The following is a 22,624-nucleotide window of genomic DNA, read 5'->3' on the forward strand; positions in this document are numbered from 1 at the left end:
AAACCATTAATTACTAGATAAAGAAAAAAAAAGTCTTCTTTGAGGCCAGCTCAACTTCATGAACTTAGACGTGTTCATGAAGCTTTTTTGGATAGGAGACCACTAGGAAAACCCAGGGCTGTCGACTAAACTGGTAAGAGAAAAAAAATGCACAGAATTGCCTTCATGATTGAGATGGCATAAATAAAATAAAATAAAATAAAATGAAATGAAATGAAATGAAATAAAATGAAATAAAATGAAATGAAATGAAATGAAATGAAATAAAATAAAATAAAATATAATAAAATGAACAGCTGATCAATAAAATAAAATAGTTGAAAAATCCAATCCAATCCAATCAAATCTGGAAGAAGGGAATGGCAAACTATGTCTACCCCTGTAGAATGGGAAAGATGGGGGGGAGGGGGTTCTATCCCAAATCAAAAGAATCAGGCAATGACTGGAATCCAATTATGTATTCTTTATTGTTTTCTTTATTTGAATTACATTCGAAATACACATTCAAGGCTGCTAATTATACTTCTGCCTGTTTAATTGGGTTTCATTTAGTAAAATATAGAAACATATGCTTAACATTGAAGAGCCTGCCTAATCAGCTTTAGAGAACAGTATAGGCTGAGAAGAGGGAGACCACTTCCTTTGTTGAAAGAAGACCTTTGGAAGAGCTCTTCTTTAGAAGAGAAGCTTCAGTAGGAGGACCCCAAAGAAAGCTGGGAAGAATAATGCAAAAGAGGGGGAGGCTTTGCTGCAGACAACATCTTTAATGAGGGCCCCAGGTTGAATACTTGGGACTTCACTCGGCATGTTGGGGAGCTGGCCAGTTGGAGTCTTCCCTTTCAGTTCTGCAAATTTCTTGCAAATATCTTCCGTACTGCAAGTTTTCATAGTGGTTTGGGCTTGCATTCCTGGAGGAACAGACAAACATCAGTGACCAGGGCCATCATTCAGACCTAAAGCAATTCCTCCACCCACCCAAATATAGGTTTCCAATACTATCTACATGATCAGGCTCAAATTATCCTACTTCGAACACATTGTGCATTGATCCAGTTCTCTGGAGAAGGCTGTAATGCTGGGAAAGGTAGAAAGAAAGAGAAGAAGAGGATGGTCAGCAGCAAGGGGGATGGATTTAATTACAGTGGTGATGGGGGCACTGTTGGAAGACCTGAAGGACCATCACCAACTTGATGGCACATAATCAAACATCAGATTTATGTGGCTTGTAAAACCTATGTCATTTATTCTCTTGTTGCGAAAAATAGGACTTGTCTTACTTACCTGTAGCAATTTCAGTCTTCAAAGTCATACAGACGACATTGTTACCAGGACATCTTTGCTTTGGACCAGAGCAATCTGCACTGAATGATGTACATGTTTCACACTCCAAGGAACTACCTGGAGATGGGGGAAAGAAGTAGAGAATAAGAGGAAAATATAGGACAGGGACTGGGAATCAGAGACCCTTTTGATATTACTGAACCATGACTAGCTAGGCTGACCAGTGATGAAGATGGTGAGGTCTATCTGGAGGCTCACAGCTGTTTTATCCTATGATGGGGGCCATCTTTTAATTTGCTTGACTTCTCAACCGAAAGACTGGATCTTCACACACATTTTGTAACTGAAAAAGGACAACAGCACTGAATTCTGCTTGTGAGGATTTCTCCAGTACCATCTTCTCACTTCAAATTATTTCAAATTTCTAGAGCAAACTCTGTTTCATCAACCCCCCCCCCCCAAAAAAGGCAGAATTCCTCTCGCTACACACAGGCTATCTTCCAATTCATCTTTCCCTCCTCCAATTATTTTTCATGTAGGAGTCCTCAGTTTTTCTCCATGGCTCTTGGGCCCCTTATGAATTTACTGAGGAGATATTTTCAATTATTTGGTTGGGGCAAAGCCATAGAGGAGCTGGTTGTATGTTGTTCCCTGCCGTATTTTTGTCTCTGCTGTTCCTTGTCACAGGTCGTATCTGCAGACCTGCTTCTACTTTCTGACCTAAATGTATACAGAACACAGAACAGAATACAGAATACTTTAATGGCCAAGTATAAAATATATACAAGGAATTTGTCTTCGGTGACGAACAGCAAGATCAACAGTGCATTTGGATAGCAACAGAAAAAGGAATGATAACAAACTATAACACTATACAGTAAAATAACTTTTTCAAAGGGAGAAGCCACTGTCCAGCACATATCGTGTCATGCAGTGTTTAACAGAGCAATGGCACAAGGGGAAAAACTGTTCCAGTATCTAGATGTTTTAACATATGGTGCTCTGCAGCGCCGTCCTGAAGGAAGAAGTTGGAACAGTTTATATCCAGGATGGGAAGAGTCTGCAGATATCCTCTCTGCCAGTGTTGTCCAAACTTGGCCACTTTAAGATGAGTGGACTTCAACTCCCAGAATTCCCCAGCCAGCCATGTCCAAAACCCAGCCAAAAGTCCACTCATCTTAAAGTGGCCAAGTTTGGACAACACTGCTCTCTGCCCTCCTTTTGACCCCCTATAGAAGGCAGCCGGGTTGCAATTATCCTTTCTGCAGACTTAACTATCCGTTGGCGTCTGAGTCTGTCCTGTTTGGTTGCAGAATCAAACCAGACAGTTATAGAGGAACAGATAACAGACTCAATGATTCCCCTGTAAAACTGTACCAAGAGCTCCTGGGATCATTTAAACTTCCTAAGTTGGTGCAGGAAGAACATCCTTTGCTGTGCCTTTTTAACGATGGCTGTAAAGTTAAGCGTCCATTTCAGGTCTTGGGAAATTATAGAACCCAGGAACTTGAAGGACTCTCCCACTGATACTGGGCTGTCGAGTATGGTAAGGGGAGGGGTATTCGAAGGATTCTTCCTAAAATCCACAATCATCTCCACGGTTTTAAGTGTATTTAGTTCCAAGTTATTATAACCACACCACAAGACCAGTTGTCGAACCTCCCGTCTGTAGGCTGACTCATCTCCATTTCGAATTAGACCAATGACAGTTGCATCATCTGCATATTTCAAAATTTTAACAGAAGAGTCTTTTGAAATGCAGTCATTGGTATAAAGGGAGAAAAGCAGCGGGGAAAGCACACATCCTTGAGGGGCACCTGTACTAATTAACCGGGTACTGGATGCGGTGTTGCCTAACCTCACGTCATGTTTCCTATCTGTTAGAAAACTGATTATCCACCTACAGGTATGATCAGGCACAGTAAGCTGGATCAGTCTGTTGTAAAGAATTTCTGGTATAATGAAGTATCCCAGGGGATTAGTTCCCTTGCAATATTTTTCCTAAGGATTGAACCAAAATGGGGAAGCCCAGGAGTCGGTCCACTGCTGTCAGATAAATTACCCACTTTTTATTTTTTATTTATTTATGAAATTTATATGCCGCCCATCTCCCCCGGAGGGTGACGCTGGGCGGCTCACAATGAAAGGAAAACCCGAAAACCGTTAAAAATATAAATATCCCCATTCGTTTAGTTCAAAAAAGTCAAGCTGTATAAATGTTCCTTTGCTGCCTGAGAAATCTTGGGGGCCACCAGCAGCTAGCCAACTCTGGATGATCCGCGAAGCTGAGCAGGGTCAGCCTCAATTAATTCTGGGATGGGGGACAGCGTGGGAATTCCAAGATTAGGCTGGGAAGTAAAAAAAGAAAAAAGAAATGGAGGACCCCCTCCCCGAAATCAGCACAAACATTAGCAGACACAGTCCGAGACGTATTAAGGTAGACTTAGAACAAGTTGAAGAACTGATCCAGAGAGAAACCATTGTGAGGTAGATAAGTGCACTCAACTCCGTACCAGCAGGGAGGGAAAGGAATAAGGGAAAAGCAGAACAGGTTAGATCTGCTGGGGAATTCTGGGAGTTGGAGTCCATCCCTCTGAAAGCTGCCAAGGTTGAGAAACACTGGGTTTGAAAAAAAGTAAAAACAAATTGCCCTTGTTCCATTTGGTATCTGTTCAAATTTCCTGCGGGAAGTAGCAAATTAGAAATAATGACATCTCTTTGCAAGGAAAGCTTGTTTTTTCCTACATCACCCATTGTTTGTTCCATAGGAAAGGTGATGTCATGATGTTAGAAGCATCTTGGCGAAATGCTTGCTTGCTAACGTTTGCCTGCTCCCCTAAGAGGACACCCTGTTCTCACACAAATCAATCAAGCATCAGAGCACTCTCCACCCATTTGCTTACTGCCGTTAAATTGGAATTAACCGGGCGGCTTTCCAGTCAGAATATCCCAGATAAAGATGATGATTAAGCACTTCTGGAACGCTGCCAATAAACAGCATAGCTGTGGACACCACAACATGCGCCTGTTTTTGGGGTGTTCTTTACTTTTACGTAACAAAGGGAAGTGCCAAATCGTTGCACCCCTTAGCAGAGCTCTACCGGAATTTTCTTTGCCTTTGAAAACTAAAATCGTGAAACCAGAACTTTTCTTGCTGGGATCAATGGGTAGACAATTAGAAAAGAGTCACAGAAAACTATTTTTATATACGATCCCTGCTATAAGATGACTATCGGTGCAAACATGGAAAGACTGTGAGATACCTGCGAGAGACAGGAATGGATGGTGAAGATGACAGAACTAGCAGAGCTGGCAAAATTGATTTGTTTGATTAGAGAAAGATCAGCAACTACATTTATTGTGGTTGGGAACCTCTTATGGATTTTTTGCTGGAAAAAGAGAAAAATGACTTGTGATTTATGGGTTTGACAATTAGAAAGGGTAACGTACGGAAAGAAGGAAACTGTGATGTAACCTTAGAGGAAGAGGGCAAAATATAAATGCATTTATAACTGCTGTAAAGAAGATCAGAAGCCACTTCCTTATATTTGTTCTTTTTCTTTTTTTTCATTTCCCCTTTCCTTGGCGCCCTAAGCAAGTGCTTATTTTGCTTAATGGTTAATCCAGGCTGACCTGAGCAGATGAAAGGACATGAGTGTGGGACGTTTGAGGACTGTTAGATGAACCTTGGCCTTTTTGGATTCTATGCCCACTTTTTTTTTTCCAGCAAACCACTCCATCTTTGAGGAGTTCCAGAGGCTTTTCACAGTCCCTAGGTGACCCCCAAGTTGCCAGTGTGGAGGATCCTCCTGAATTCCACTGACCCCCAAGAGAACAACCCTGATCATACCTGCAGTCAGGAGGACTGAGGAAGAGAAGAGGAAGAGCCCCAGGAGAAGCTGCATGGTGATGAGTTAGGCACGGTGGGAAAAATCTCTTCTTGAAGGAATAGAATTGTGTGGCCTGAAGGTTCTGCAAAACAACACACAAGGCATCCATAAACAAAGAGACTCTGAAACACTTGCAAAACTGTTGTTTAAGTACTGTGCGAATTCAAAGTTGTCTCTGATCATTACTGAAGAACGACCTTTTGCGTGGACTGCGGAGGACCTCCCTTGAGAAGGTGCTTCGCCTTCCAGAGGTGGCAGTGAAGTGGCCCCTCAAGGCAAATTGCTCTACCTCTGTGAAAAAACAGGGTGGGAGCAGTCTGCCTCTCCTGTCCACTTCACTTCAGCGGAAGTGGCTTCTGTGCACGCATTATGCATACACAGTGGACACTTCCACCAGATAAAGCAGGGCACTTCATCCTTTGAGATGCTACTTTGAAGGAACCCTTTGCTCCAGCTCTTGATGCAGCCAAGGGCCCAATTCAAGATCATCGCAACCCTTTCACCTGGACTACAGCAAGCAGGAGGCTCCTCCTCCACCTCTTCTCAGCTAATTTTAATTTGGGCAGCCCAGAAATCCCTCTCAACGTCCCTGTTGGCTGATGATCACTGCTGATGGTTTGAAAGGGAGAAGACACAAGGCTTCAGATGGAGGATGGGGATTTACATTGCTGTCCTTCCCAGACTGATTCCTGAGCCATGGGACTCACAGCGAATCATGGCAAGATTGGCTTTTCCCATACAGTGCAAAAAACAGAGAAGTTCTCTTCAAGAAAAGACCTCTTTGACTAGCAGACAAACTGCTCCTTCTGTTTTGACTTCCACTTCTCTAGCTACCCAATCACGTTCTGTAAGGCTAAATTTGGATATAGCTGTCTATTGTCCATGCATACTCTAGCTGTTATCATCTAGTCTCACTTCTGCATGATTTGCCTGGATAGAAAAATGTGCCAGTGACTCGGGGTCATCTCTCACAAAAGTGGCTTTCACAGCCAGACATATTTAATATATTTGGGTTTTAATATATTTGGGTTAGGATGCAGAAATTCCCAAGGCTGCTGATTTTTTCTCTCTCCAAACTTCTAAACTTATCTGAATATATGCAAATACTATAGACACGATATATAGGCATAGCCATCTATTTGTTTTATCCCTCTTTGCTTTGGATATGACAATACAACATGAGCTGTTCTTATTCTTCCCGACGTTTCCCTCATCCTGGGCATAATTCCAGTCCTAGGTATATTTGAGTTAATTTGCTGTGTTTGAAAATCTCCATACTGCAGAAAGATTAGCTTATACAGGCAAGCCTGTAGCTAACTATTAGTCTGAGACAATACTGCAGATCATTCTCTTTTGGCTGCAGGTTGGGTATCATGAAAACAAAACAAAACGAAAAACCCTACGTGAAATTAATTACAAGCCCTGTGCACCCTTCAAAATGATTGAGAAAAGTGCTTTGGAACTCCCTTGAGCGCAGCATCGCCGGTCAAAAAACGAAAACAAAGATGCTCTTGCAAAACTGTACTCTTATTTTTAGGTTTGCCCGTAAGCCAGAAACAAGATGAAATGTTTGAATGACTAGCAGAGAGGTGATCTGCTTGTGTGTGTGCTTCAAAGAACGTCTCCCCCATCATTTTCAAAGTGTGCACAGACCTACTGCAGAGAGCCACAGCTTGTATGCCCAACCTTACATTCCATCTTAAATGCATCAGTTTCCCTTTCCACAGTGTGCATATATTGGATATGGCACTATGGAGTTTGTGAAAGCTTGCAAGGGAAAGGAGGGGAAGGGAAGACCGCTATAAAAAATCAAGAGACAGAGAGTGAGTCAGCTTATCTCAGAAATGGCCATTTAGCCCAGGTGGAGTGAAATCTGGGAAGAAGCATTTCAAATAGCAACAAGAGAGTCTGCCTTAACTGAGAATAGGAAATTCCTTTTACAGTATCCAAGATTCTGTATTTACCCCGGACTAACATTAAAGATATCCTACCAAAATCTGTATAAATCTTGCTTCTTTGATCTTAACCAGTTGGGTGGGACTGGATAGAATTTTAACTAAGCTGCCCCACTCAGGGTCTGCCTCAAACCATAGCCAGGATCTGTTTCCACTAAATGGGGCCAAGACTGATCCACCCACTCAGTGGCATTCAGCCTATAAAATAACACAGAGTTTTTACCTTAAATAGAGATTTGAAGAACAGTCTCTCTGGTCTAAGCCTCATGAACTTAGTGAACTATCACTCCCTGACAGTCCTATTCAATTGTTATACTTGAGTAAGATCCAACAATGGTAACCGTCAATGGTCCCATATAAGCTCCCTGGCCTCTCAGTCCTTAATCTTTCTGCATCACACAGGAACAACCAAAGTAGTTGGTTTAAATTAGTTAGAAGGTGTCAGCTTAGCTTCTCATTGCTGGTCCTCTGATAGGTTGGAGAATGTTTGCCATATCAATCTCAGCTGTTCTTTCTTCAACAGTAGAAAGGCTTTCAACAGTTCTCCAGGCTTTGGGGGGGGGGGGTGAATAATGATGATAATAAAACTTGCATGGAACGCTTGTGCATGGGAACAAAAGTAGCTTTCTATCCCAAGGGCTGTAGAGCCAAGTGTTAGCTGCTAAAAAGTTGACAAAGGAAAGAGAAATGGAGGGAAGGGCCTAGATCAGTGTTTCTCAACCTCAACAACTTTTAACATGTGTGGACATGCTGGCAGGGAAATTCTGGCAGTTGAAGTCCACACATCTTAAAGCTGCCATGGTTGAGAAACACTGGGCTAGATAGTCAACTCACTTCACGAGAAAACTGAATTTTTCCCATTAAGCCCATGCATGTAATAGAATTGTCTTCTTCCTGTCTGGTACCATTAGAAAACAGGATTCCAAATTTCTGAACTCCAGCAAATACATGTGGATACAGACTAAGGATAGTCCAAACTGTGGTACTGCTTAAGGTGAAGATTAAAATAGTGCCTCCTTCTTTCAAAGTACAGAAGTCACCTATACCAATGGTCGACTCTTACTTCATCTCTGGTGATGAGTCAGACTCTTGTGCTCATGAACAGCAGGACAGCTGAGAGTGTGCAGGGCAAGGTGCAAAGTCCCAGTAGCTCCATCCTTCAGTATCTCACTTCAGGTTGTATGCAAATGGTCTTTCAAAATTATCCACCAAAGTTTTGAGCAGAAAAAAGGGATGGAGAATTTCTCTAAACCTCTCCAGGAGATAGAGAATGCCTGCCACTATTTCTTAAGAGTAGGACTTTCCTTTAGAGATGACAGTGGTACCACCATTTCCTCATGATGCCTGCTACTGGAATTTAATGAAACCAGGGATGCCAATGTGAGTTACCACTCATGCAAAAATAAACAACTTGAGATTAAATTAGGCCATTACGAAACAAGAAACAAATGGAGTCTGATCTTCTGCCCAAAATAGCACCTCTTCTAGCCCTGTGTATAAAACAGTGAGTGGGCTTGACAACAGGAAAAAGAAGTAAAAGAGATTTGAAAATCTCTTATCAACAGAGCTCATGTTTGATGCACAACATTCACTGAAATTTTTTCATAATGGCTTCTTAGCTTTTTACAATTAAATGACATTGCTGAAGTTCCCGGATTTTTTTGAACCTGTTTAGTTAGTTCCCATCTAGACTGCCGGGGATAAGCAGGGCAAAAAGGGAAACCTGCAGATGGTTGGAGAGAAAAGCAGGACATTCGTGCACAGTTCTTGGTCATTTTATAATTCAATAAATGCCAGAATGCCACAGTTCTCCCATGAAAAATCCCTTGGAATTCTGAGTAGGAAAAAACAAAGCCTGTCTGCTTCACCCAGTACTTTTCTTCCTAAGCTCACCATCTCTACTGCTTAACAAGGCAAATGTTTTGTAATACCATGTTATATAGAACATGAAGTGTCCCTTCAAGTCCAAAGTCAAAAGCCCTGGAAGGGGAGAAGCCCAGATGAGATGAACACGAAGACTGTCATACTTATCCTCTTGAGTGACGGAAAGATCTAGCACATTGAGAACAGGCACTGAGATGACACTCCCTGATTTGGAATCCTCATCTGCTTTGCCCCTGGAATAACAGCTGGGTTACTTACCTACAAAACTTCCAAATCCTTTTGTCAATAAAATGTCAAAAGGTTCAGCACTAATTCTTTCTATACGATCTCTCTAACACCAGCCCCGTATCTGCTCACCCTTTCCCCACTCCTTTGAGCCGTTTACGAGATCACCCCCCTTGTGCAGACAGCCGATTGGTTTGATTCATTTCTAAACGGATGCAATGAACAGAGGGAAACCGAGAACACCAGCGCTACTACATCAAAGAACTGTCTTTATTTGGGTGGGGGCAACCACAATCCAACAGCTTACATTTCCAGCTAAGATCCCTTTGGGCCAGCCTGTTAAAGGGGCCAGCTACTCTCTCCAGCCCCAACCTAGGACAAAAGTAAGTAGTAGTCACTCAGACATAGACTGGTGGGCTTCCCTTAACAAACAATATTAAAGAGAGGATACTCAATTTGCTATCTCAGAAGTTTAATGGCAAGTTTATTTTTGCATTGGGCAAAATGAAAATGGCAACACTACGCTAAAACCTGATTTCCAGTTTCCTAAAAGTTTAGTGTCTTTGCCCCCTTCTCCCCTTTTACAAAATAAGCATGTGTTTCTCAAAACCTCCTTGTCAGCAAGCTTTACAAGTTTTTGTGGGTGCTCCATTGTTATGAATGGATAGAATATATTAGAGAGAAGGGGTTTTTTTTTCCTTTTGCTTGTTTGTGGCACTATTGTTGTTTTTTTCCCATTAGCCTAAAATCCCCCCCAGCCTCCTGCTTGAAAGAGTGCTTGGGGAGAGGTTTTCCTACTGAGATTATCCTCTGGCGATTTAATTGAAAAGCTGGAAGGCAGGAAACTGCTGAAGAAATGATGGTCTACGGAAAGAGAAGATCTTCTCCCCCCATCGTTTTCTTCTTTATAAGAAACCAAGATGATATCCATGAATGTCTCAGTGGATTGCATGGAATCTGGAGTCTCCTCTGAAAAAAGAAAACGGCTTCCCTCTGCCATCCCACCCCATTGAAGGAAGGTGGCAATTAAAAATTAGGCATACAGTATCACTGACTTTTCATGAATAACAGAAAGCTTGGACTTCACTAACCCATGAAGATTCTCATCTCAAATAGACCAAAATACTTACCGGTGGCTGTGAAGGAAGTCCCAGGAGAGAGGACGAAGAGTCAGATTGGGACGTTGTTTGAGATCCAAGCTCATGGACAGTCAAGCACAAGAAGACTCTGTCTATATCTTGTGTAGAATCTCAGAGGGAACACATCCTTACAAAGGGAGGAGCCTGTTAAAAATGTAACCCACCCTTCCATTTCCTGGAATTACAGAGACCAGTTAAGTAAGAGCAATAGTAACTTTGCAGATCAGCCCGCCATGAGATAGTCATACCTTCCTCTAAATTGTTTGGATGTCACACACGTCTAAAAAATCCTGGACCAAGTGCCAGGGGATAGATGCCATTGAAAAAAAGCTGGTTGCCAATTCAAGAAATTATAAGGAGAAGCAACAGGAACAGCTGCATTTCCACGCACGTAGCATGATGGATTTTTCGCTGACAGCTCAAGGCAATTTTTGCTTTATGGCTGGTTGGAAAATTTGGAAGAGAATCCCTATTTGTTCCTTAGGTATCCCAGCCGGTTGTGACACAAATTCGTCGCTGACAGGTCACAGCAGTCCAACTGGAGTGAGAACCCCCTTGCACCCCCCCCCAGTTATTATTAGCAACCGCCCCTCCTGTTTGCAGCACGGTTTTGCTCCACGCCTGCCAAAATCGTGCTTCGCCCCTTGCTTTGGCACATAATGGGTTCTGGCCCTCCCTTCCGCATAAATGTTCTCCAGGCAGAAGAGCTGTTCTTTTTGTCTTTCGCGCAAGCAGCCTCTGCCCCTTCAGACCATGCTGTGAGCCAAGAATGCAAGAATAGGCTGGAGAAACCTTCTCAAAAATGGTTTGGCTAAATTTAAACCATGGGCCCCGTGGAGGAAAGACAAAGGAGCAACTCAGGCTGTGCCCCCCCCCCGCCACTGCCCCCGTGGCCAGCTGGGAGCCAAGAGGTTCAAACGAGGGTGAAAGGCCAAAACATATTTTATTCAACCAATATGGGGAGTTATGGAGAAAGACAGGTGGACCCATTCGGTTTTCTTCAGCTTGCCAGAAACTCTGGAAATGACAACAGACAGACCTACTAGAGGTGGTTGCTATGTAGTCTTGCCAGGATTCTAGGTCTACATCAAGGTTCAACGTCTGGGCCTTTTGCCCTTCTTTTAATACTTTTCTTGAAGGTCAAGGAGAATAAACAGTAAATTGAGAAACACAACTCTAGAGCAGTCTCTCTCAACCTCAGCAACTTTAAGATGTGTGGACTTCAATTCCCAGAATTCCCTAGCCAGCGTGGGGAATTCTGGGAGTTGCAGTCCACACATCTTAAAATTGTTGAGGTTGAGAAACCCAGTAAACAAAAGGGAGAAATCCCTAGGGGTTCCCCCCCCCTTTCCTCAATACAGCAGCACTTTATTCAGCTGGGACCCCACCTGCACTCTACAGCTAATAAGGGGAGAAGAGCAGCTTTGGTGCTGCAAAGAATTCAGGTTGGCAGCTTGGACATGGATACAGAGAGGCTCTCAGTTTCACCAGGGAAGAAATTGCCCAGGAGATGAGTTGGGGAGGTGGACTGAAGCTTGAGGAGTGAAGAGGCTGAGAAGCAGATTAGAGTTGGATGGGCCAGATGGAAAGAGGTCTTACTCCAGGGGCAGGAGATCCCCCAGCCAGGAAGAGAATGAGAAAAACTGGTACCTGAGACCTTTCCAGAGATGCTGTGGGCAATTGTAAGGGATGGGGAAGAGTCCATTTAAATATGTGCTTTTGAAATTGACTCCACATTTAAAGAGACTGCTCAGTTGGTGGTGTCCAAACGCCAGGAGATTCATGGTGGGGAGTTCAATAGCATCCTGTGATTGATGGGTATTCTTATGCTCGTGGGATACTATCTCTAAATGTGTGCAGGTGTTTGTATTCTGCTGCAAGTAGTGAAGTCAAGTTCTTGTTTGTGGAAAATTAAAGGTTGGATGTTGAATTATTATCATTAAATGCCCAGGTAAGGGAGGGGAAGGAGCTCTTCAGAACAATTCCAGATGTTTGAAGGTTTGGCCTGGCCTTGTTTAAAGTGATTGAAATATAGGAGTTACTGTATATAGATGAAAGACAGCTTATAGAGTCCTTACAGTCTGTGTTCATTCACACTTTGTGTCAAGAAAGCTCTATTCTTGCCTGTCTCTTACCACTATTTTATTTCAACTAATACTTAAGTTGGGGGGGGGGGGAACTATCCTCTAATTTCCCCCCAAAAGTTTCCTCTTCTGCAAAGGAATATGACAACCAGAAATTAAAACACTAGAATTGGCAACAGGAATTAGTTAATAGGTTCTGGTATGACTGGCAACTTCATCCATCACATGCAAAAATCTGTATTTCTGACCAATGTCCTTAAGGACTTGGGCTTCAAGTCAATTTTGAATCCTGGCAACTGCCTAGACAAGTCCATGAAGTTTTCTTGGCAATATTTTCAGAAGTGGTTTGCCCTTGCCACTTCCTTCCTAGGGCTGAGAGAGAGTGACTGGCCCAAGGTCACCCAGCTGGCTTTGTGCCTAAGGCGTGACTAGAACTCACAGACTCCCGGTTTCTAGCCTGGTGCCTTCACCACAACATCAGACTGTCTCTTAATTTCCTGCTATGGTTGGACTATTCATGGGGACTTTTACACTCAGGGCCTATCATAGAGTAGACTGAAGCTCTACATCTGTAACCATCAGGAGCACTTGCATCTTTATGTAGCATCTCCATTATAAGTTCCAGTAGCTCTAGGAACCATCTGCCTACAGACTCATTATCCACATATTCATTGGGATGTTGACATTTATCTGTTTATTGCATTTGATCAACATATATGGCCACCCGCTCACCTGAATGGATGGCTAACAAGTTATCAAAAGCAAGAGTCAACGCAAATAACAATTAAAATTGAACACGCTGTCAAAGCACATTGTCCCCTGCTTTAACTTTGCCTCACAGTCAGCAGGGACACAATCCTACCCCACTTGCTGCCTCTTCAGAAAAAAACCTGCTCAGCCTTGCTTTCTAAATATTTGCCTTATACAGAAGCGTTTGGAAGAGAGGAAGCACAGATCCCGTCCTCCGTCTCTCCTGAGATTGTGTAATCTTGTTCCTAACATTCCAGTTCCCCCAGTTCCCCAGTGTCAAATGCAAAATTAGTTGCCTAAAGGCATTTATCAATGAGAACTTAAAGTTTCATCTTGCCTTTCTCTTCCCCTCCTTCCAGTGCTCCCAGCAGTTTTGCTATAAAAAAAAGACTTCTATGTGCAATCCATGACAACAGGCTCCTGAAGTCCTTAACATTAGCCTCTTCCACTCATTTCAGAACTCTACTTTTATGACAAGGTTAACAAATTATTTCTATGACAAGTTTAACTTTGTAAAAAAAAAAAAAAAATCTTAACTACATATGCTGTTCTCACAACAGAATCACTCATTAGGTTATTTTTGCTTCCTTTCTAGATTTAATCTATTGACACTTTTGGAGGGTTGTGAATGTGAAACTAACACAGGTCACTTGTGTGTATTTCTCCTTTGAGACCTGTTCTCTAAAAGGTGAGTGCAATATGTACTGTACTGAAGGATATTGAAGCTGAGCAAAAAGAACCAGTGTTTCCATTATATATTCATTAGAGAAACTAAATGGATAATTTTCCAAATTTCTCCTAGGAATGGAAATATTCTCCAATTGTGTCTTGAGGACAAGACTCTCCCCTTAGTGCAGTGTTTCTCAACCTTGGCCACTTTAAGACGTGTGGACTTCAACTCCCAGGATTCCCCAGCCAGCCATGCTGGCTGGGGAATTCTGGGAGTTGAAGTCCACTCGTCTTAAAGTGGCCAAGTTTGGACAACACTGCCTTAGTGTAATGGTACGTGGGGATGACCTTGGGAGACAGGCGGAAGAGCCACAGCCAGGGGAACGGTCAGGCAAAAAGCTGCTGAGCTCGCAAAAGGAATGGGAGCATGGCAAATGTCTCAGAAGGGACCATCCCTAGTTTTTTGGGCTGTAATGGTGATGGGGGAGAAATGTATTTTCAGATTTGCAAGGTTCTGTTAATGTTACCCTACAATAAAGTGGTATTAGTCTGTCCGGTCGTGCTTCCTGTCTGGATGATCTTGCAAGGCTGATATCAATCTTACAAGTCTGAAAGTACATTTTTCCTCCATCATCATTACAGCCCAAGAAACTAGGGATGGTCCCTTCTGGGATGTCTGCGAGGCCCCCATTCCTTTTGCCAGCTCAGCTGTCTTTTGTCCGACCGTTCCCCTGGCTATGGCTCTTCCGCCTGTCTCCCAAGGTCATCCCCACGTACCATTACACTTAGAAATAACAGTAGATTTACTTTTGAAAAGTCCTATGGGAGCAGTTCCCTGCTGGCGTTATTTCTTGGAATTTAATAGAGGTGTGGGAAGCCTGCTAGAGTGAGGGCTTACACATCATCCTCGGGCAAAGTAGTTGGGACCTTTGCCATCTATTGGCACCAGCATGCCCAAAGTAAGGCTATAGGCCCCCTTCCAACACACACCCAAGCAGACTTTCATTCAGACAAACATCCTGAAAAACCTGCCTCCGTAGTATCATCTCCAGTGTCGATGACATATGTGAAAGATTGTGGGGAAGCTGGGAAGGGAAAAGAGAGTAGACATCAACAGTCGGAAGGCTAGAAACCTGGGATGAAGCATTTCAAATTATTCAAAGACCCTCTGCTTTAATTATCTCACAAGAAACAAGGCTGGGAGATTCCTCTTGACGTTTCCAAGACTCTCTATTTACCCCTAATTCTAGCATTAAAGAAGCCGTACTGAAATCTGTGAAGTTCTTGTCTGATCTTGCCCAGCTGCATGGGGCTTGACAATATGTGCCCTTGCAGGCAAATTCTGAAAAGAGTCAAATATTACACCTAGCTCGGATGTAGCAGCCCACCCCACTCCCTGCCACCATCAAGAGCCCTGATGAGCATCTCCATTATTTCACTTTCCGTCGTAGTTCTCAAAAGCCTCCGATGTTCCCAGATTGCTCAGGATCATTGCCAAGCAACATTTCTAATGCATCCTGACTGCTAACAGACAGAAAGCTGGTGCAAAACCCAAGGGATCAACTAATTGTGTAGCCATTTCTCAAATGGAAGAGAAGTTGGTTGCTTCAGATGTAAAGCCAAGCTCCAATCATGAATAGGGCCATATGTGGCCCTCCAGGAGATGCTGAACTCCATCCCATCAGCCTTAGCTAGCAGGGCCAGTGGTGAGGATGCTGCTTTCTGTCATCAGCATCATCATCATCATCATCATCATCATCAGAGGGCCACATTAGGGCATCTTTACTCCATACCTGATTTGGACTCCCCGTGTCTCACTCTTTCTGCATGAGGTGCCATGTTTGACCCACCCTCCTTCTCCATCTTTTCATTTTTCCCTCTTGCCTGCTTTGCCTTCTGTTTGTTTCTTTTAAATACTTTTTGCATTTAGCATAAGGAAAGATTTACTGCAGACATTTATCAAAGGGAGATGCATTTAAAAATTTAACATTTGCCAGTTGGCACGGAGTGATAGATCTAGTCTGCTCTTTGGCCTCCATGATATGGGGAAAGCTGGCTTCACAGGAGAACCTTTGCATTTTAGGTGGGATAGAATTAAGAGGATGGCTGAATTAAAAGTCCAGTAGGTTAGTATAACCAGATAATTTTGTGTGTATCATAAGCTTTGCTTTGACATACGTGCATGTGTGTCTAGCATAACAATTCTTGTAAACTAGGTGATATTATGTATTTCATTCATTGGAATGTCTTCGACATTCTTTTTTTTTTTTTACATTTGCCAACAACACCTGCATGTACAAAAAAGTGGGGCTTCAACTGTGTGGTTGCAACTCACATATTGACTTCTTTGACCTCCCATCCTACAGGCATCACTGAGAACCAGTTGTTCCCAACTTAAGGAATACAGATTTTCTTGGAACCTCATGGGATGAACAGTGCAGTACTTTTTCAAAGCAGCTCGGGGTCTTCTATTTTAACAGAAATTTACTGTTCTCACAGCTCCTGCTAACCTCTTCCACAATTTGTTTACACTAAGTCATATTTCTTGCAATGTGGACAATTTGGCATCTTGTATGAACTCTTTTGCAATTTAGTTTGTGTGTCCAGAGGTTATTGCTTATCCTTTCCAACAGTTGGATGAAAATCAACAATATCATTTTTTTTTAATAAGAAAGCAAATATGTGTCTTCCTTGTTCTGAAAGACAAAATTTCTTGAACGTTACAATTTAGAACATGAGAACCTTTTTTAAGCCGGGGGCCTCACTTGGCGTTTGAGTAGCAAGCTGTGAGAGGAACCAAGGTTAAGAAGTGGATATGGCCAGGATACACACTAAATTTGATTTCTAAATTTGTGCAATGTTAAATTAAATCACTTGCAAGTTACATTAAATCTAGAAAATGTGATTAAGTCCCTGGCAGGGTTCACATTACACATTTCACCGGCTGCATTTACATAACAAGGAACTTCAGAGGAACAGTGTTCTTACTGAGTATGGATGAGTTGCTAACTTATTTTAGGGTAGGACTTTAATGGGATGGAAAATACAGCATTTTACGGCTTGATTTGCTAAAATGACCCACTGTAGCAGCGGTAGCACTTGAAGTCTTGGATTTGGACCAAACAGATACATAGTTGATCCCAGGGGTGACTTAGGGCTGCTGTAAAATATTAAAATTCCAGTAATTGTTGGGATGTGTGTTTTCTGACCTACCTGATCTTGACCAGCTAACAGCTAATCACTTGCTGGCCCAATACATAGGATGCACTGAAGTGAGTGAGAAAGGTAACCATGTCATGTGGATTGACCACCCAAATCGACCAGCTGACTGATCAGCCAGTTAACCAGAGAGTGTTAGATTTAGCCTTAAGAGTTTGGGGTTAAACTAACTTACCCCTTCCATGCAAAGGACAGTTAGGTGTCCCTTATGATCTCCATGACGAAGAAGAAGTTCTAGAACAGACCATGAAAATGGAAGCACTCTACGCTTTCCATCTCTGTGGTGCTTCAGTTTTCATCTCGTTAAGGAAGTTGAAGAGGGAATGAGGGAGAGAGAAAAAAGACATTAAGAAGCAGTTGTTTGTCTTCTAGTGTATTATCATTTTCAGTTTTCATGTCCCTGGCAAATATTCCCTTCACCTCAATACTCAAGGCATGACTAAAAAATATGAAACATACCATGGCAAGAACAAACTGTATGGTACCCCATTCAATGTTTGCCTCCCCCAGAAAAAAAAGGGAGGGATATATTATAATAACCTATTCGCATTTTTACTGCATTTATTCTCCCCTTGCAGCCATCAATAAATAAATTTCCATCACACTGAATGAGTTGTGCCATCAAAGCAAAGCAAAGGAGGTGCTCTTTTACAATTGCCATTGCAAAGCCTTGCGTTACAACAACAAATTCAATCAAATCATCTGTGACTTCTGATTTCCATTTCCCCCTTGTAATTATTTTTTTTTATCCAATAAAACTGAGATAATGCAATTTGGTAGCCCAAAAAGCATTAGCGAAGGATGAATCACTGCAACAGCATCCATTAAAGTGCATTACAGAAAATGATTTATTTCTTCTGTAACCAGCTGGAGTTATGAGAAAATTGAAAAGCAGCCTCTCAATGATCCAGAGGTCTTTTAGATAAAGGCCACAGTATGAGATGAGCCCTCTGTCGATCATAACCACAGACTTGGAATTACAAGTAATTTTAATTGAGCCCTATGCTAGTAGACAGAGAAAAGCCATTTCAAGAGAGTTAACATTGCTTCAGAAATGGCACTGTGTCATTGCTTGTGCTTCAGAAGGTGATCTGGAGATTATTTTCATTTCCCATTGGCTGTTCAAGTCCTGCAACATCCTGGTATGATTAGGAAAAAGGAGCCCAAATACAGAATTGCCAATGAACCAACCTTAGAAGTTTTGAAGGCAACACAGTGAGCAAGGAAGCTCAATGAAATGCTTTGGTTCTGTCTTGATGTGGAGGGGTGGGGGAAAATGTGGGTCGCATTGCCCTAGGAGAGTGGGATGAAGTGCTCAGTAACTGGTCATACACAAATACTGATTGGCTGACAGGTGTTTGTCCTTATCTATTGGCCAGAAAGGGAAAGCTCTGATTGGCTAAGGCTTCCATCAACTTCTATAACTTGCAGGCATGCTTGGTCTGATCTGATGATTCAGAACTTTCAATCAACTTGTCTGAAGTGATTCAGTTTGATTTTCCAAATCATAAGGCTCTTGCTTATGCACTGAAGTCCTTCCAAATTATACAACTGATTGCCAGTTAGGTAAATCTCTGGTATTTAACACAGGATTCAGAAAGATTTGGGAGGCAGAAAGGCTAATCACTTGGCAGTGATCTCAGATGTTCAGCCTTGTAAGGTCATGCTCACATCTCTGCCTACAGGAAGGGCACGGGCCATGAAGAAGATGGGCATACCATAGTCATGACAGCACATTTCTTGCTATATGTTGGGTAAGATTAACGTGCCAAGTTCAGCATTATTCAGTTTCTCCTCTTCCCAGCCTTCCATCTACGCAAACATTTGCAAAGTTTTTGTGTCTCCTTCCCCTAACACATAGCACTTTTGGCAAGCAGATTTGTTACAGATAAAGTATCTTTGTATGTCACCTTTCCCTAACATATGCACATGTCTGCATTTAGACAAGGGAACTGCATCACCAAATTCAGATCAATGTAAATAAAAAGTCCAACCACATCCAAATTCCTCCCACTGTCCTATTCTGACCTCGTCCTCTAAAGCTGAAAGAATAAGCCCATACTGAATCTACCAAAAAATGAACGTAAAGAAGCAATTTTACTAATAGAGGGATTCTGTGCCAAAATGCTACAAAGTGAGGTGCAGTGGGGTCAATCAAGGCCTTGCCACATTTTGTATGTACACTTTAAAAAGGGTGGGGCTTCAATTGCCTGGTTGCACCCAACATTTTGACACTGTTGATCTCTCCTCCTGTGGATGTCCCCAAGTAGATAACCTATCTTCTACCTCCAGCTGTTCTTGGGCTACAACAACAGCGCACACATTGTGCAAACCCAGACAATTTGGTTAAGACGTGTTTCAATATATTCTGTGCACCCAGAAAATGAACTCAGCAACCAGAATCAGAGTATTGTGCAAATACAGCATAGCAGGCATATTGCCACAAGATCTGAAACTCTGCTAGCTACAAGCCTGAAGAACAGAGTTGAGGGGCACACGTATCATGCTTTCTTCCTCATGTTTTTTTTAAATTTAAAAAAAACCCTCATTTTCAAAGATAGGCACAGGTTCCACAAAGGGGAGAAGGAGGCAAGGTAATCCTGCGATTAGGACCAGATGTAGTGAGGAAGAGGAGTAATGCATTCAGCAAGAATCTCCCTTGTGCAAATCCACTCCCTAGCTGCACTCTTGGGACATTCAGAACCTTGTTGGAAATAAGACCATCCTCCAACACGTAAAAAATATCCAGACTCCAAGATGCCCAATTCCAGGGAAATGCAGGAGTCAAAATAAATTCTCAAACCCTGAGTGGGTGGGATGAGAACAACCCTGTGAAGAGGTCTGTATTTTGTGCTTTGAAGGACTTAGGATGATTTTACAGAACACAGGATAGTGAGGGCTATTCCTCACATGGAGGCTTTATGGGGTGGGGGGATTTATTATCTTTACTCAGCAAATTTTGGGATAGTAATCCCAAGTACATTTGGGGAAGAGCTAAATATCCAGGAAAAGGCAAAAACCTATATTAGAAGCACGTCTACCTTCCCTTCATGCAGCAAAAGGCCTTTGTGGTTAGCGTAAGGGTGTGTCTCTACATGTGGGCGTGAGAGAGTTACTGAAAAATACTACAATAATGGGTTTTCTTTTAAAAGACAAAGAGTTTATCCATGACACTCTGCATTGCTGATGGACTGAGTAGCTGTAATTATGCAGCGTGTTTTACCATGATGAGCCAAATTACTGTTTTCATGGTTTGCATAGCTTGAACCATGTTTGCAGGACATGGGAGGATTAACGCTCATCTGGCTGGTTTGTGAGGTAAAAAGTCACATTCAAGCAATGAATGAGAAGCAGGTGGGGAGAACAGTGGTTAAATTTTGAAATATATGCCCCGCCTGCCTTAGCTTTTGATAGAGGGAACTCCCTGAAACCCTCCTTTGCAGTGCCAAGATAAAGTTTTAGGAGGTCTGTTGGTGGTTCCTCCCTCCCAAATAGCCAAAGTCAGACTGCATTTTACTCAGAGCAAAAAGACTTGACAAATCCATTGCTTCCAAAATAAAAAGAAAGTGCTGGAAACCCTGAGCCAAAATCTATTGGAGCAATTTCTCTCTATCTCTGTGTTTGTTACATAAAAAGCAGTTGTAGAAATCATCCAAGCTGCATGCTTTCTCTTCAGCATTTGAGGTTCATCAACAAAAAGTTATGAAGATAAAGAGGAAAGTTTGAAGGAAAAAAATATCTAGGTACCAAGATTAAAACCTGTGCTTTACACATGCTTATGAAAGAACAGTGTTGCTCAGAACATAGTAATATTCACAAAATATTTCCTAACAATAGTGTTGGAGGCCAATGAAGGGTAAGAGCAGAAGGGTTTTTCCCAGTAAGGCCTATTAAGAAATGTGTGTGCAACTACTGCAATATATTCCTTTTGAAACCTAAGAAATTCCAGAAAAATCATTCAGATTTACTTATGTGGGAGAAAATGTTAGCACAGACCTATCCATCTTAAGAGTTTGGCATACATTTGCTCTGCAGCTTGAAAGGAAGATGATAAGAAATGAGCATTCTTGATTTCTCAGAGCAGATCTGGGGAAGATGCCAGGACACACCCTAAGGTTTCTCCTCCCAAATCTACTCATGCTTGCTTTCCTGCAGAGACAGGCAAGCAGCCTGTTTGGAGTGACTGCTACTCTCTGGAGAATTATCTCTGTAGGCCGAAGAAGAGCACAGGATCAATTTAAGCTTTAAAGGTGAAGGTCATCTTCAGCTTGAGGTCAGTTCTTGATAACTTCATGGGCGTATTTCTTGGCCGCTGTATGGAAATGTTTCTTCCTGCCTTCTTTCAGGATGATTTTTCTTTTTTTTTAATAACTTCTCAATCTAGCCCAAGAGTCAGTTTGGTGCTGTGTTTAAACAGAATTGGATTAGAAACTGGGAGATATGAGTCCTAATCTGGCTTTAGACATGAAAGCAGCTGGATGATTTTGGACTAGTCATTGACTCTCTCTCCGCCATACAAAGAAGGTACTGGCGAGCCACTTCTGAAAGTGTTGCCAAGAACATCCATGGATGGTTCCTACAGGAATCAGAGTTGATTAATTAGACCATAACAAAAGCCCCAGGTTGAAGTTGGACCATGAAACAACATTTACAGGGCTGAAGTTGATAGAAACAGAATCTTCTAATAGTCAAGAATTAACCATTAGCATGCTGAGTCCAACAGAGCAGCAAGTTTCTTGTTTCAGAAACCATCAGCTTAGAACTAAAGGGATTTAAGACGGACCTCTCTCAGTTCTACCCAGGTTCAGGTGCAGAAGGTTCTTTCAATTGCAAATTGTAACACACAAGTAGGGCTTAATTCTAAGAGTTAAGTTTAAGAGCCAGTCTGGTCTAGTGGTTAAGGCATCAGCAGACAACAGTGAGTTCTAGTCCTGCCTTAGGCATGAAAGCCAGCTGGGTGACTTTAAGCCAGTCCCTCTCTCTCAGCCCAATCCACCTCACAGGGTTGTTGTTGTGGGGAAAATAGGAGGAGGAAGGAGTATTAGGTATGTTTGCCACCTTGAGTCAGTTATGAAAATAATAAAGGCGGGATAAAAAAAATTCTAAAATTCTAAAACTCACTAAGGCAGAACACATAATGGGAAGAAGTTAAGAATAGTCTGCTGAATTCTTCAATCCCCTTTGAAAGGAATGGATAGGAGGGAAGCTGATGGAAACCACAAGATATGTTATTTTTTAAAGCTCATTTAATTTTCTAACTCCCTTCAATGAATCACTGAAGTTGAGGTTGCAATCTCTAGGCAATGTTAGCTTTTTAAAAAAATCCCATCACAAATGCTATTAAAAGATAGCCAAACATTCAAATTCCATTTATTTTAAACTTGGAGTTTATTTTTACAGAATTCAACAGGAAAAAAAAAAAAAAAGCAAACTGAGAAACTACAAGCCGTAGGAAGGAAATGGAATATGGAACTGGAATGTGGGAGGGAGACTTCAGGGCAGGACTGACCCCTCCTGTGCTTATTTCA

At 42.2% G+C, this 22,624-nt stretch overlaps 1 protein-coding gene and 1 long non-coding RNA gene across 4 annotated transcripts; one reads left to right on the forward strand and one right to left on the reverse strand.

Annotated features, from left to right (window-relative positions):
- Nucleotides 1-443: 443 nt before the first annotated feature.
- LOC107326311 (uncharacterized) lies at nt 444-10,614 on the reverse strand. Of its 2 annotated transcripts, none has more exons than XM_015889442.3 (4): nt 10,366-10,614; nt 5,132-5,253; nt 1,282-1,398; nt 444-908 (listed from the first exon to the last, which is right to left on the reverse strand). In XM_015889442.3, the coding sequence occupies exons 2-4, from the start codon at nt 5,184-5,186 to the stop codon at nt 676-678; spliced, it is 405 nt and encodes a 134-aa protein (XP_015744928.1). In that variant the 5' UTR covers nt 5,187-5,253; nt 10,366-10,614; the 3' UTR covers nt 444-675. The 2 variants fall into 2 exon arrangements, with proteins under 2 accessions (XP_015744928.1, XP_087996083.1); XM_088139957.1 differs by lacking the exon at nt 10,366-10,614 and adding an exon at nt 9,269-9,293.
- Nucleotides 9,292-22,612, forward strand: LOC148216113 (uncharacterized). Of its 2 annotated transcripts, none has more exons than XR_015795983.1 (3): nt 9,292-9,618; nt 13,804-13,896; nt 18,782-22,612. It is a non-coding gene; the product is annotated as an uncharacterized LOC148216113 (long non-coding RNA). The 2 variants fall into 2 exon arrangements; XR_015795984.1 differs by lacking the exon at nt 18,782-22,612 and adding an exon at nt 16,244-18,757 and having other exon boundaries at nt 9,293-9,618.
- The last annotated feature ends 12 nt before the right edge of the window (nt 22,613-22,624 follow it).

This window comes from Python bivittatus, unplaced genomic scaffold, assembly GCF_059951505.1.
Source record: "Python bivittatus isolate LINGU-HERP-01145 unplaced genomic scaffold, Pbiv_v1 ctg000310_np1212, whole genome shotgun sequence".
Lineage (NCBI taxonomy): Eukaryota > Metazoa > Chordata > Lepidosauria > Squamata > Pythonidae > Python > Python bivittatus.

Bases quoted from the DNA above. Each gene is read 5' to 3' on its own strand.
- LOC107326311 (XM_015889442.3), bottom strand. From the start codon at position 5,186: ATGCAGCTTCTCCTGGGGCTCTTCCTCTTCTCTTCCTCAGTCCTCCTG. The intron at 1,399-5,131 runs GTATGATCAGGG...CCCCATCTCCAG, and splicing joins CTCAGTCCTCCTGACTGCAG to GTAGTTCCTTGGAGTGTGAA. The intron at 909-1,281 runs GTAAGTAAGACA...CTGTTCCTCCAG, and splicing joins GAAGACTGAAATTGCTACAG to GAATGCAAGCCCAAACCACT.